Source organism: Abramis brama (genome assembly GCF_963993115.1).
Source record: "Abramis brama genome assembly, chromosome: 6".
Lineage (NCBI taxonomy): Eukaryota > Metazoa > Chordata > Actinopteri > Cypriniformes > Leuciscidae > Abramis > Abramis brama.
The window spans coordinates 33,872,633-33,887,408 of record NC_139968.1 but is presented as its reverse complement, the minus strand read 5'-3'; the positions used below and the strand labels follow the sequence as shown (position 1 = coordinate 33,887,408).

The window sequence follows — 14,776 nt, the reverse complement described above, 5'->3', positions numbered from 1 at the left end:
AAACCTCGGCAAAAAAAGGAGAGCGAACGTGAACGAATGGAAGGACAGAGCAAGGAAGTATTTGAGGAATGCTGGGAAACCCTATGTGAACCGGAGAGGAGAGCAAAAACAAGGAAAAGGTCCACCAAAAGAGGTGAGTGAAAACCCGTATACAAAGTATCTAACGTTAAGTTAGCGGTTACAGTCAGAGGGGCGTGTAGGCTCTGTCTACTACAGTTCATATAGCTCACTCTGTTTAAAGGATAATTTCATGAATGGGTCGAAATGAAAGCTGAGAAAATTAGGATTCAGGGGACGTTTTAAACATGTCTGTACTCCTTATAACCACGGAGAAATGAATCGAAACGCTTTAGGTGCGTCTCTAACACCAGCCCAGCTGCGTCATTCATAGATTGTGTTATACGTAACGTTACTGCTGGCAGAATTGTATATACATAAACAAACATAATATGTAAATTCATCCCCAATCTTTAAGATGTTTAGAGTAGAATTTGATTGCTTTATGTCTTCACTGAAATTGGTAAAAAAAAATAAAAAAAAAAATAAAAAGTCATTGACGTGTTTAAAATATTTTGATATAATTTTTGGATCCCGTTACCATTTAATGCAACACGTTGTTTTGTAATATTGTATGCTATGTTATGTTTGTTACTTGTTATCTAATAAATAATAAAAATAAATTAAAAAAAGGTAATAATAAAAAAAATGCATTGATTGTGTAAGCTGATATTCTAGCAAGTAACCTTAATAGCTGCTAATAGCTCTAGTTTTTATAGCTAAAAAAAAAAAAAAAAACGCTAATGTGACTTTGTTTCTGTTAAGGGCAAGGTGTGCAAGGAGACGTGTCCCAGGCAATGTTCAAGCCTAACAGATGAAAGAAAACTCCAGCTCTTCACAGAGTTTTATGCTGTCTCTTATGAGAGGCAGCAGGCTATCATTCTCTCTGGTTTGGAGCAGGTAGGCTAACTTAAGCAATACATGACCATATCATGTCAACAGTATGCAATGCATTACAATGTAGGCCCATGAAATAACCAGTGAATTGAATACTACTGTATGCCTTCAATTCACTAAGACTGCACATGTGCTTGATCACTGTAAATGTTAAATTTTGTGAGGATGGATGAAGGATGACCAACATCAAGTAGGCCACCAAGTGCATTAAAGACCACAGCGCTTTGGTGCCCTAAAAGGCACACACATGGCTTATTCATTCTCCTAACCAAAGCCTACTCACATACTTAATGACCTTAACTTGACAGCATACGACGGCTAGCCTGCTACGCTATGGTAAATGTATTTTTACTTCATGTCTTTTTACTTCTAGCACAAGGTGAGTCGCAGACGACCACGTGGGCCTGACACTGAGAATACTAAGAGGAAGTACACCTTCAAGTACAATGTGCAACAAGGAGGCCAAAGACTTGCTGTTTGTAAGCTTACATTTATGTCAGTCTTTCAACTGACCAACAGTCGCTTACAGGCAAGTTTTCTATAGCCTAGCGTTTTCCGTTTAACTTTTCATTACATGCATGATTTTAATTAGATACATTGTCCATAACATATTTATTTAAAGTTACATATCTTTGAAAAGGTTATTCAAGAAAAGTTAGGCAGTCAGTCTGAGGGAACAGAGCAGGTAGCTAAAGTCAGGTCTCCATTAGAGGACTTCAGAGGAAAACATAAGAACAGGTAAGTAAAAAAAAAAAAAAAAAACTTCACCTCAGGAAAGATTAATGTGTATTTAAAATGGGTCATTTATGTAGTAGAAATGTGAAATTATTTTTTAATTTGGAGCCTTCTAGACTGAGAAAAGCCAGAAAATTAATTTTTGATTTATGGGAATGAAAGACAACAACTCCCAGAATGCACTGGGACACAGAGACGCACTGGTCTCGTAGGCTATCTCTCACGGAGGAGAACGCACATCAACTGATCACTTGGTTAGCGTCATGTAAACACTACATTCAGATTCACAAATCGTAATAAATTCAGTTAGATTTAAACAAAAGATGTGCATGTAAACAATGACGATTTTTGCGTCATCGCTGGATTTTTTCCAGACAAAAAATACATAAATCTCTCGTCTCGGGGATATGAGGGAGGAAAGCACGGTAATTCGAAAAAACTACAGGTTTTCTACTGATACAAAGCGTAATGCTAAATCCTGAAGTAACCCTTTAATGACTGTATGTGAAAAACAAAATCCTATAATTTAATGTCAAAGAAACAATGCAATTTTGCAAAACAGACCAGCATAGTTTATTATATTTCCCGTGTTCATGAGTTGTGTTGTTTATTTTTTAGGCCTCATAGCATTCATCCTGCAGTGAGAGAGGGGATAAGAGAGCATATCCTGAGCTTCCCACGCCAACCGAACCACTACTCACGGTTGAAGGGAGATGTGGAGAGGGAGTACCTGAGCCCTGATTTAAACCTGCTCCGCATGTTCCGCCTGTACAAGGAAAACAATCCAGCATCCACTGCAAAGTTCTGGCTCTATAGGGACATCTTCAAGCAGCAGAACCTCAGTTTTGGGCAGCCAAGAAGTGACACTTGTGCGAAATGTGACGCCCTGTTCTCAAAATTAACAGCTGCTACAACAGATGGAGAAAGGTTGAAGATCGCAGCCGAGAGTGAGCTTCACCACCGGAAAGCTGAAAAAGCGTACACCCAGTTGCAGGCTGACACAGAGTGGGCCAAAGCCAATGATGACTGCCATGTCATTTGTATCGACATGCAGGGGGTAGTGTTCACGCCAAACCTGACACACTCCAACGTGTACTATCAACGGCAGCTGGCCAACTACAACCTCTGTATCCAGGAGATGGGCACTGACGATCCTCCTACAATGTGCCTCTGGCATGAGGGCATCGCTCACAGAGGTTCCATCGAGGTGGCAAGCTGTCTTTTGAAGTGGGCAGAAACATCTTTCGCTCCCCTAGTCCAGGCAAAGGAACGGAAGCTCATCATCTATAGTGACCGATGCTGTGGGCAGAACAACAACTGGCGAGTCCTAAACCTCATGGCCCTGCTCATATCTAGAAGGTACTTCAGTCAGATAGAGCAGAAGTTCATGGTGTCTGGTCACTCCTTCCTTCCCTGTGACCGTTCATTTGCCACGCTGGACAAGAGGCGTAAGGTGTCCACACTCCACACCCCCAGCGATGTTGCCGAGATGATCCGTGGAGCCAGGCAGCAGCAGCCATTTAAAGTAACTGAGATGAAATGTGCGGACTTCAGGCAGCTCCCTGATGCAACATTAAAGCGTCCACCTGGCCTCCTAATCACATCCATGATGTGGTTGAAAGTGACAGGTAAAAAAACGAAGAACTAAACTAAAACTAAACTGGTTTTCTGAGATTAACAGTGTTGGGGATATGTGCGTGAAGGAAGAATCTTTATTGAATTTCTTGTTGAATCATGATTTCAGCTGCTGATCCATGGTGTGTCCACACAAAACGGAGCCACAGCCTTTACGAGGGATGGAAGACCTGGCTGATCACCAAACAGAGGAAGAATCAACCACCTCCAGCTCCCTTGTTCTCCACCACGTATGCTCGTGCTTACGAGGACCCTTTGCCCATCAAGAAGGAGAAGCACCGTGACCTTATGAAAATGCTAGCCTACATGCCAGCAGAGGCCCAAGCATTTTATGGGACATTAGAATGTGAAGAGTAGCCTGGTATGTGTAGGTCATGTGCAGGGTAAGGTGGGGTATATTGTGTATATTGTGTAAAAGTAATCATAAAAGTAGTTGTTGCTTATCTTGTATGCCTTATCTTATGTTGTATAATAGGAATTTATAGGTATTTATTTATTTAGTAAATGAATGAATGGGATGATTATTTATGAAATGTATTATAAAAGTTAAAGGAACAAAAAAAAGGAAGATGTACATGTAAACTAGCATGGAACTATAGCATGGAATGATGATGATGTATGTATTGTAAATATGTATTGTTTACTGTTATTACTGTTGTTTATTGTTTGTATGTATTGTTTATTGTATGTACGGTTTATTGTTTGTACTGATGTTTATTTTTTGTACTATAAGTAGGCCTATGTATTGTTCATTGTTCGTACCGTATTGTCTGTGTTTTTGTTCTGTGATTTACGTTGGCAAAAAATTAAAGAAATTGAAAGAAAGAAATGCTTAATATTTTCTTTAAGGTTCTGTTACTGTATTAAAACTAAGATAAAGCAATCAAATCTCCAGTGGCTTAAAATGATAGGATGAATTGGACTTATACTGTTATTCCACATTAACTGGACATAAACTGTTCTTCCACATTCCAGAAATGTAAATTACTCTAACTTTTTATTTTTAAGATTGATACTAAAAAATCTTATCTCATTAGAATTGGGAAGCTTTTGTTGTCTATCTTCAAGTAAAAAAAAATATATATATATAATATTCAGAGTCCAAATTTAAAAAAATGTATTATTCAAAATTTGCAAATATGGACTTATATGGTTCTTCGTCTCAAGCCCTCAGTTGAGACTCGTGCAGAAGAGATCACTTACGCTGAACCAGCGTTCTACAAAAGAAACGCACATAAAAAGGTAAGATCGTTTATTCCTGTTGTGTGTCTCTATCATTTCAGCATTGAGTCAGATGTAGATCAGTGTGAGATGTTTTCGTCTGATCAATCACACACCAGCAGAATATTAGACATATAAAAGATCAGGACACTTGTGTGTTGTGTTGACGCGAGAGCGGACGTTGCATGTATGTGCGTTGGAGATTAATATTTTGTAAATCAAGCACTTGCTTTGTTCATACAATTGAGGTTAAACAACTGGAGTCACATGGATTACTTTTATAATGCCTTTACTATTTAATTTTTATTCAGAAAAAAACGATATATCGCAACTGCTTAATCAGAAGAAACCTAACATTTATTATTATTATTATTAGTAGTATATCTTGTGTTGTGTTTTTTACAGAAAGTAAAAGAGGAGGATCATGTGGTGTATGCACCTCTCTCATCGAGATGATGAACAAACTTCAGTCTTTAGTACAAGACCCAACCGTGTGACCTGGGAGGGATTTAAACTATAATAATTTAAGATGGATTCATTAAATGGTCTCCTAAAAACGTCAAACAAACTTGCCCTGTATTACAAGGACTTTTAACAAACTATCTAAACCGTATATGGCACATTTTTGGCACACATTTATATGGTACACATTTTTTCTTTAAGTCTTAAAATATATGTGTGTAAATCTCATGAAAAAAAGTAAAATGTAGATGCAAAACACTCATCAATAGAAGTGGAGACTCTGCTGTGGTCTAGTTTGTTACCTCTGTACACAAATGTCACTTGATCTGTTGTGCCTGAGCTGTGTGTGTTTGATGTCAGAGAGTGTGTCTGCTGTCAGTTGTGTGTCTGAGGTGTTAATAGCATGTGGTTGAAGGGCTTTTTCCATTCCAGCTAACATGAAACCATGACTATTTTAAAACCTGCTTTACAAAATACTGAACTTTTTGAATGCTAGTATTTGACAAAAAAGTTTCAAATAAAACAAAGAAATGACTGTGGAATGTGAACATTTCATATTCTTTGTGTGCTTATATGCATTATGATCATTTATACCCATGCAGTGATCGTGCAGTCAAGCAGTGCTGGCTTCAGTAGTCATTTCCAGCTCTAGCAACACTTCCTTTTAAGAAAAACTATTCGTGATAACCCCATTGATACCATGATAGGTCATATCCTGTTAGCCTTTTCCAATGGGGCTAGTTTTCTAAACAACATTTGAGTTACAATTCTTATCACTTAATGTCTGTGATTCCATACACCGATTTGGACAGGATTAACATCTTCATGTTTATTACAGAAGAGTGAGTGTGTTTTTTCTATAAGTTGGTGCTACAGAAGGTCATGTGCTATGTTAGCGTGTATCCCAAATAATGGTAACGCTTTAGATTACAGCCCGGAAAGTACTGCGTAATTAAAATGAAAGTACAGTGTAACTTTAGGTAATTATAGTGTACCTATAAAGTACTTACGTGTAAGTATAGGGGAATAATATGTAAAGTTTTGGGAATAAAGGGGTAACAACCAGGAAAATAACAAATTATTTAGGCAAATTATTTAGACTGCAAGTAGTCCATGTAGTTACAGGGTAAGTATGACATTGCGGGCTGTAAATTAAAGTGGTGCTTCTTACCCTCTTGTTTCATGTAGTTACAGGGTAAGTACAAAACACATGTACACACACAATCTGACATCACTTGGAAAACCTTTATTTGAAAAAAAACTTATTTCAAAACAGATTTACAACATATTACACTTCTTATTCTTTATTTTTTTTTTTTTTAAATCAATTTTTCATTTCAAATACTAAAGTCCTGACAGAAAGTAGCATGTTTTGTCCTTTTTTGTTTCTCTTGCATGGCTTCCTCCTCCTCTTGGTCCTCCTCTTCTTTTTCTATCGTTCCACTGATTAGCCTAATCTTAAGAAGGAGTCTTTTTCTATTCTGTATTATGTATTAAAAGAAAATACAGTACACCCAGAAATGTTCTCATAATTTACTCATATTTTCGCTACCGACCAACTGTCACCAGCGAGTGCATGAGAGTCGGCTTCACAGGGTCGGCTTTTGGTGAAGCTTTAAGCGTTCATTGCATTCTCTTGCGCGAGAACTGGTGTCTCTGTTCTTCTGCATGGTTTGTTTTTCATTATTATTATCTGTTATTGTTTGTATTTTGTTGTGTGCAATAATAAAAACATTTAAAAAAATAATAATAATTCGACATTCGGTTTTTCGGTGCGCTTACGTCACGCTTTAAATTGTCAAGCGTAAACTTACTCAACCCTCTCATGAACGCGCAGGTGACAGGTTGGAAGCGATAGTCTTCTACAGTTAAAAAATGTACAATATTTGGTATTTTTCTGTCACTTCAGAAGACATTGATTCATCCATTGGGGTCGTATGGATTACTGTAGTTATTGTTGTATGTGCTGTTGTCAACTTTTAGGAACACATGAGCTTGCATTATATGCATTTACAGAGATTATTTATTTTTCTAAAAACTTTTGTTTGTGTTAATCTGAAGAAGGAAATTTGTATACATCTCGGATGACATGACGGTAAAAGATGAGTAAATGGTGACGACATTTCTGTACTGTATTTTCTTTTAACACATAATACAGAATAGCAAGAGACATGTCATGGGATTTCTTCTTAAGATTCATCAGTGGAAAGAAAGAAAAAGAAGAAGAGGAACAAGAGAAGGGGGGGGGAAACCAAGCAAGAGAAACAAAGTGCTGTAAATCCGTTTTGAAATAAGTTGTTTTTCAAATAAAGTTTTTCCAAGTGATATCAGATTGTGTGTGTACATGTGTTTTTATTGTACTTACCCTGTAACTACATGAAACAAGAGGGTAAGAAGCACCACTTTAATTTACAGCCCGCAATGTCATACTTACCCTTTAACTACATGGAACAAGAGTAGCCTATATTTTCCCAGCATTTAAAAAAAAAAAGTTGCAATAGTTTTACTTGCCTTGAAACTTAATCAGTGCACCTTTGCAATAATAACAAATTAGCCTACTTTAATAAATGCACTGATATGTACCCCGTAATTTTAAAAAAGCCTTTATGTATTTTTATACACTATTATTACAAAAAAGGTGCAGTGTATGTACTCGCTAAATTGCTCCCAAAAGTAAGATTCTAAAATACTTAGTCTAAATAATTTGCCTAAATAATTTGTTATTGTCCTGGTTGTTACCCCTTTATTCCCAAAACTTTACATATTATTCCCCTATACTTACACGTAAGTACTTTATAGGTACACTGTAATTACTGAAAGTTATACTGTAGTTTCATTTTAATTACGCAGTACTTTCCGGGCTGTAATCTAAAGTGTTACCCAAATAATGTATATGTCTTTTAATGTTATTATTTGGTGATATTTTAATTTATAATAAAAAACTCCATTTAAGTAAACTTCATGAGTTTATCAAAGTCGCTGTAACGTGCATAAGTGAACAAAGAATTCTATAAACAAGTATTTTACTCAGAACACTGATATTAAAATGGGCAATTTTGCGATTTGTCTCTATTTATTAATTTTATAATGTTATTTTTTCATCGGATACCATTCGTATTGGAACTAAATTAAAGCTTGTCAAAATTTGGTGTGTTAGGTGTGAGCACATGGCTGGTGATTTGTTTTACTGGCCATGTGCTTGTGTTTTTGTCATGTTTGGTGCAAGCACATGGCTTGTCATGTATGTTTCCTTGTGCCATGTGTTCTCCTGTTGATTGTCTAGCCCCTCCCATCTTGTTACCTGATTATTGATACCTCCCTTGTTACCTCCTTTGTTTGTTCTCCCTATTTATTCTCCCTGTGTTTGCAGTCATGTGCTGTTTCATTGTCGAGTACCTCTTGTGTCCTGCCTAGATCCTGTTGCCAAGTCCAGTCCAAGTCTGTCTTGGTTTCCTCTTCGGGGTGTTTTTTTATTTTTATTTTTATTTTTATACTTAATAAAAGCCTTATTTCTCTGCACTTGAGTCCTCGCTACTTCCACCTACCCAAACCCTGACAGGTTTATTTTATTTCTGTCAGACATCTATATAAAGTCTTATTGAGAATGATCAGAGCTTTAGATCTTGGTGTTTTATTGGAATAATAGTTAGTTTTGCTTTCAGTGTTGCATACTCCAAGTACCTCAGATAACCTGCTCTCTGGTATACTCCCCTCAATCTGTAATGATAAAGACAGACAATGCTTTGGTCATCACTTTTGTGATATTAATTTGATTTTAAGTGATCAATGGCGCCATCTCTTGTTTTGTTTTTTAGAAACAGCAGTTAAAAACAGCATCAGCACGTGGAAACAATCAACAGGAAACATCGTCTAATGGAGAACTGGCTTATATTTTATGCATTTTTTCTTTCTTGGAATCAGTGAATTCCTAAAAAATGTATTGAATATATATCATGTATATTTAAACTTGTACTATGTTTCTGCTTCTGTTCTTCAATTCTATTTAATCTGTGTAAACCTCTTGTTCATCAGGTGTGTTTGGTGATTCAGTGTCAGTGATGGAGGGAAATTCTGTCACTAAACACTGATCTTACTGAAATACATCTAGACAACGGGATACTGTGAAGCTTTAGAGAAAAATTTAATTATAGTTGAAATCAGAAAAAGTGCTAGAATCTTCTCAGCAAATAATGACCCTGATGGGAGATTCAGAGACAGACTGAATGTGGATCATCAAACTGGATCTCTGACCATCACAAACACCACAACTGAACATGTTGGCGTTTATCAACTGCAGATCAACAGTGTGAGAAAGTGTTTCAGTCTCACTGTCTATTGTGAGTTTAATGTTGGTTTCACCTGTTTTTAGCTTTAAAATATCTTAATTATAAAAATGACTAAATAATTTCAATTAAGTATATATTGCTCAATGATATTTCTCCATATGTGTAAATAATAACCTTTTAATGGTGCGCTGATATTTATTCACTGCCATTTATTCACTGAATTAAATTGTTGATTTTAGGTGAATTAAGGAGCTTCTTTCATCATGTACTTGTGTCTTTCTGAAGAGTTTTTACTTTATTTTTCTTGTATGGAGCAGGAAACAAGATCTTTTTGAGTTCATGACAGAGACTAAAATCTCAATTCAATTCATCGTAGCGCTTTTTTTTTTTCAGAAGTCCATGCCCCCTGTTGTGATTTTGTTGAAGCTGTACTGCGATTGGTCGTCACTGTGCTGATGGACGTGGCTTCTGCAGCTGCTGCTGTTCTTCTGGTCAATGACATCAGAGCTGCAAGAGGTTAAAGGGGGGGTGAAATGCTCATTTTCACTCAATCTCCTGTTAATCTTGAGTACCTATAGAGTAGTATTGCATCCTTCATATCTCCAAAAAGTCTTTAGTTTTATTATATTTATAAAAAAAAAGATAGGCTGTACCGAGTCTTTCCGGAAAAAAACCGAGCGTCTGGAGGCGGGCCGTGTAGGCGGTGTGCTAAAGCTGTAGAAAAAAGCAGAAAAAGCAGAAATCAGCAGAAAAAACTAAAAAAAAAAAAACAGCCGCTATGTTACTACGGCGTTCAAGTGCATGAAAGCGGTTAGCGCTCTGCCTTTCGGAAACAAACGGCAATTACACTGAATCATTATTCTTCAGACCGTTGGAACAAGCCCAACATAGAAGTTGCTCGCCATAGAAAAACACCTCTTAAGCGGACCGAATCACAAGCTGCTATTGTGAACGCCAGATTTTTTTAAAGGTGGGGCGCGACTAAAAACGTTTGAGAACCACTGGCCTTAATGACAATTTAAGGGTATAATAAATGAGTCAAAGTTTTTCATCATAAACATTACAGATATTACATCTTTAAAGACCGGATCAAAGGATAGAAGATCATTTCTGAGACTTTTGACCTTGTTTTGATGTCACATTCATTAATCTGCATGGTGATGGGCAATTTCGAAACACTGCTTCATGCTTCTAAACATTTACGACTCTTTTGTTTTGAATCAGTGGTTCAGAGCCATAGACAGTATAAAAATATGGGCATTGTGTCATCACCCGTAGGTTTCTGAAGAGCATTTTTTAAGCCCAAAGTGGGCGGAGCCAGCCATCGCCATCTTGGTATCGCGTCACTCCCGGATAAATGAAAATAGGCAAAAAGCAAAAAGGTGTGATTAGCTGAGGTGACGTGATAGCTAACAGACAGCAGACAAATATGAGGCGCCGTCTAGGGCTTAAATCAAACTTCATTCACGCACACATATATGAAACACGCTTGCATACATATACTAAGTAGTCACACATACATGTATATGAACTCTCCACGCACATACTCATATGAGACGCGAGCACACACACACAAACTCGCGCACATACTCATGAGACGCGAGCACACACACACAAACTCGCGCACATACTCATTTGAGACGTGAGCATACACACACACACAAACTCGCGCACATACTCATATGAGACGTGAGCACACACACACAAACTCGCGCACATACTCATATGAGACGCGAGCACACACACACAAACTCGCGCACATACTCATATGCGACGCGAGCACACACACACACAAACTCGCGCACATACTCATATGAGACGCGAGCACACACACAAACTCGCGCACATACTCATATGAGACGCGAGAACACACACACACAAACTCGCGCACATACTCATATGAGACGCGAGCACACACACACACAAACTCGCGCACATACTCATATGAGACGCGAGCACACACAGTACATTATGCATATGATTCTCAGTGTAAACGGAAGGTGAGCTGGACTTGCCGCCTCATTCTCTGAGCGGCTTACAAACAGCCTGCGATTGGACAGTTTAGATCACAAGGCGTTGTCAAGGCTATGACGTGTACACAACTGTCCAATCAAATAACATCTGAGTAATGCTGTCGCAATTAAATGCGTGTGGTGGATTGCTAACAACCAGAATCCAATAAAATAGAGTGATGTCAGATTCAACGCGAGAAGCTATTGAAATTCTGCGAAATGTGCTCTCATCGCCTTCGCTAATCCAGTCAATCTCTAATTCTGCTGAAGCTAACGTGACTCCAACGAATCGATCAAATATTGAATCCGAAGTTCAAGCGTTGTTCCGACCATCAAACCTCATATCGCCAACCGCCTCATAACCACGGTTCCACACACGCCAGCAATATGGCCAGTGGCAGGCCAAATCAAGAAAAAGGTAAGGAGAAAAGCCAGAATACTTTTCAACTTTTTATTTTTTTTAACCAAACTTTGTCTAAAAATGAGTTTAAACTATGTTATTAAAGATATAACGGAATTAACTGATATACTACTTTACTTTATGCAATATTTAAGTGAAATGGCCATACATGGGTTTTTCGTTCAATACTATTCATGTATGTAATTTGCATATTAATTTGTTCTTGGGGCAATAACATATCGAACATTTACTTGACTCCCAAAATGCCTGATAAACATGAAAAATCATATTTTATTCTGAAAAAGGTATTTAAAAAAATAATATTTTTTAGCTTCATTCTTGTGATTAGAGGACTAGTTCACCTCAAAATGAAAATGTCCTGCTAATTTACTCACCCAAATATCATCCAAGATGTTCGTCTTTCTTCAGTGGAAAATAAAAAAATTTTTTTGAGGAAAACATTTCAGGATTTTTCTCCACACAAATGGACTTCAATTACAACCAAAATGTTTAGTTTAGTTTATTAGTTTATTTTTCAGGGACAATGCAGCACACATTAGCCTATTACATACATAATTATCACAGTTAAAGCCATATCAATATGTGTAGATTTGTTGCATAAAAGGTTTCTAGCCAATAGGCTAATTTGCAACCCCAATCCCTGGTCAGACCTTTCTAAAAAACTTCATAGTATGAGTTACACAATCATGCAGCAGATACATTGTATGTTATACTAAAATATTACATCAACATTTCACAGAATCGTGACCACATTACACAAAACAGCACATCACGTAATAACGCAAGCCCCAAGCACCCAGCCGCTTGCACCTGCTCACCTATACCCACCCCGATAGTGAGGTCCTGGGCTGCTACAAGTTTGTCTCCCATACCCAGACCGTGCCCCGCCCGTGGGGTGAACCTTGGCAGCCATGCGCAAACTGCTTGGCATCTGGCACAGACAATACATTACAACAAAACTGACTCAGTGACCACATGTTTATGTTTAAGTCCAAATCAATTCAGTTTCAAAGGGCTATAAAGTGCTTCAAAGGGCTGCACGATCCCAGCTGAGGAATAGGGTTTTATCTAGTGAAATGAACTTTGATGCCATTGGGGTGAGTAAATTATCAGGAAATTTTCATTTTGGGGTGAACTAATCCTTTAAGATGTGCCTCTCTGAACAGACCTAGGGCTCCAAATCATCAAACTTTCAACAAGGATGTGATACTGCTGAGGAGTCCAACAGATGATATGGTCGTCAAACAGCGGACCAAACAACACTTGCATGAAATCGGACACATATTAAGTGCGTTTGAATTTAATAAAGCATGGGACCATACAACAGTTCTACAAAAAATCAAAGATGGGCTCAAAGAAAAAATTCCACCTGATGTTAGGTATGAGTCATTTTCTGTCATAAAATTATAGATCTTTGTAAAAATATGAACCTTTTAATTGAAATTTATCTATATGACCTGTTTTTGTATTTTTTTTTTTTTTTTTTTGTATACAGTTTGGAAATCTTAATGGGGTGTGGCAACAAGCTCATAACACCAAAGCTGAGTGAAGGTCAACAGCTTACAGGCAGTTTAATTCTAAAAGTTTTCAGGTTAAAGGCCTTATATGTTAGACCATCAAGATCACTTCAGGTAAGTATCTGTTTTTGCCAAATAAAGGTGAAACTCCAAAAATTTGAATATCGTGCAAAAGTTCAAGTATTTAAGACATTTAAATTAAAAGGTGAAACGTAAGTCTCTGGATTGTCCAGGTGTTGCAGGATGTAATATAGTCCCATGTTGAACGCATCATCCACAGACCTGTTTGCTGGCAGTGGGTCCAGCAAGGGTCCAGTGATGTCCTTCAGGTGGGCCAGTCTTTCAAATGACTTCATGACCACAGATGTTAAGGCAAAGGTCATTCAGTCCTGTGATTTTGGGTTTATTTGGGATAGGGTTGGTGATGGAGCATTTGAAGCAGGAAGGGATTTTGCACAGCTCCAGTGTTCTGTTGAAGATCTTGGTTGGGGTGCTGGAGGTGTTGATGGGTGTATGGAGAGAAGGTCAGAACAGGTGTGGGGTATTTGTGGAAGATTTTTATTAATCGCTCTGCCCATTAGATATACGGTATAAATGGTAAGCTAAAGAAAATTTGTAGGATTAGCCAACCCGATCTCACGGCTAATTCGTACGGATTCATACGACCTCACTCGTATGAATTAGTACGACTTTTGCTAAATCGTACATATTTTACGATTTGCCCAATTCGTATGAATTCGTACGAATGCCCTAACACTGACCCCTCCCCTAAACCTAACCATCACCTGGGTTAAGGCAAATTGGTGGTGAGATAGCGTTGGATGAGCTGGGGCCTCTAATATAAATAGGTTGGGGTCTCTCGTTCCACTTTTCAAAACAGACTGCATTGAATTCACAACCAGCAAATAGAAGAATTGGTAAACAATATTGGTGCTGAGTTTGAAAATGTAGAAGATGTATTGATTCCACCTGAGTGGAGAGCTTTAGGAAAACTTTATAAAAAGATTGTTTGAGAGCTGGTCCGGCAGTTGTGTTTCTGCAGACCAACTCGGTTTTGTTCCTTGTAATGAAACCTTCTGGCGTCAAAACTCCAAGACTTCAAGAGTGGTCCTAGAATGAAAGACGACGCAACGTGTCATGGTGTAGTTATGATATCTCTTTGTAGGCCAAAAAGCAGAAGCGAGTTGCATTTTAGCTCTTCCAGTTCCATTTTCCCGAAGTCGATGGGTTTTTTGAATGGGGTTTTGATTGTAAGGCTGAAAAAAGGTCTGTGGTGAACACAAACTCAAGATTCTATGACATAAAATACATCAATATTACCCCACTTGTGATTTTTTTGAAGCTGTTAAGTGTCTTGAAAAAAGTGATTGCTAACAAGTGGCTAAATGGGACTACAGAGGCTGTCGAGGAGATTAAACGTCATCACGCTGAACATGTAAACTCAGCCCTCTTATACAGCATCGTTATGCTTATAATTGTGCTCTCATAAACTATTCTAACTCAAACATTCTTGGAAAATGTTTTTAGATGAAA

General features: G+C 37.8%; 1 protein-coding gene across 1 annotated transcript; it reads left to right on the top strand.

Annotated features, from left to right (window-relative positions):
• Positions 1–822: 822 nt before the first annotated feature.
• LOC311085395 (uncharacterized protein) lies at positions 823–4,124 on the top strand. Its single transcript, XM_084117905.1, has 4 exons — positions 823–957; positions 1,328–1,483; positions 2,308–3,317; positions 3,434–4,124. The coding sequence occupies exons 3-4, from the start codon at positions 2,447–2,449 to the stop codon at positions 3,679–3,681; spliced, it is 1,119 nt and encodes a 372-aa protein (XP_083974031.1). The 5' UTR covers positions 823–957; positions 1,328–1,483; positions 2,308–2,446; the 3' UTR covers positions 3,682–4,124.
• Positions 4,125–14,776: the final 10,652 nt, after the last annotated feature.

Coding starts and splice junctions, on each gene's coding strand:
- LOC311085395 (XM_084117905.1), top strand. CDS start 2,447: ATGTTCCGCCTGTACAAGGAAAACAATCCAGCATCCACTGCAAAGTTC. Junction 3,318..3,433: donor GATGTGGTTGAAAGTGACAG/GTAAAAAAACGA, acceptor TCATGATTTCAG/CTGCTGATCCATGGTGTGTC.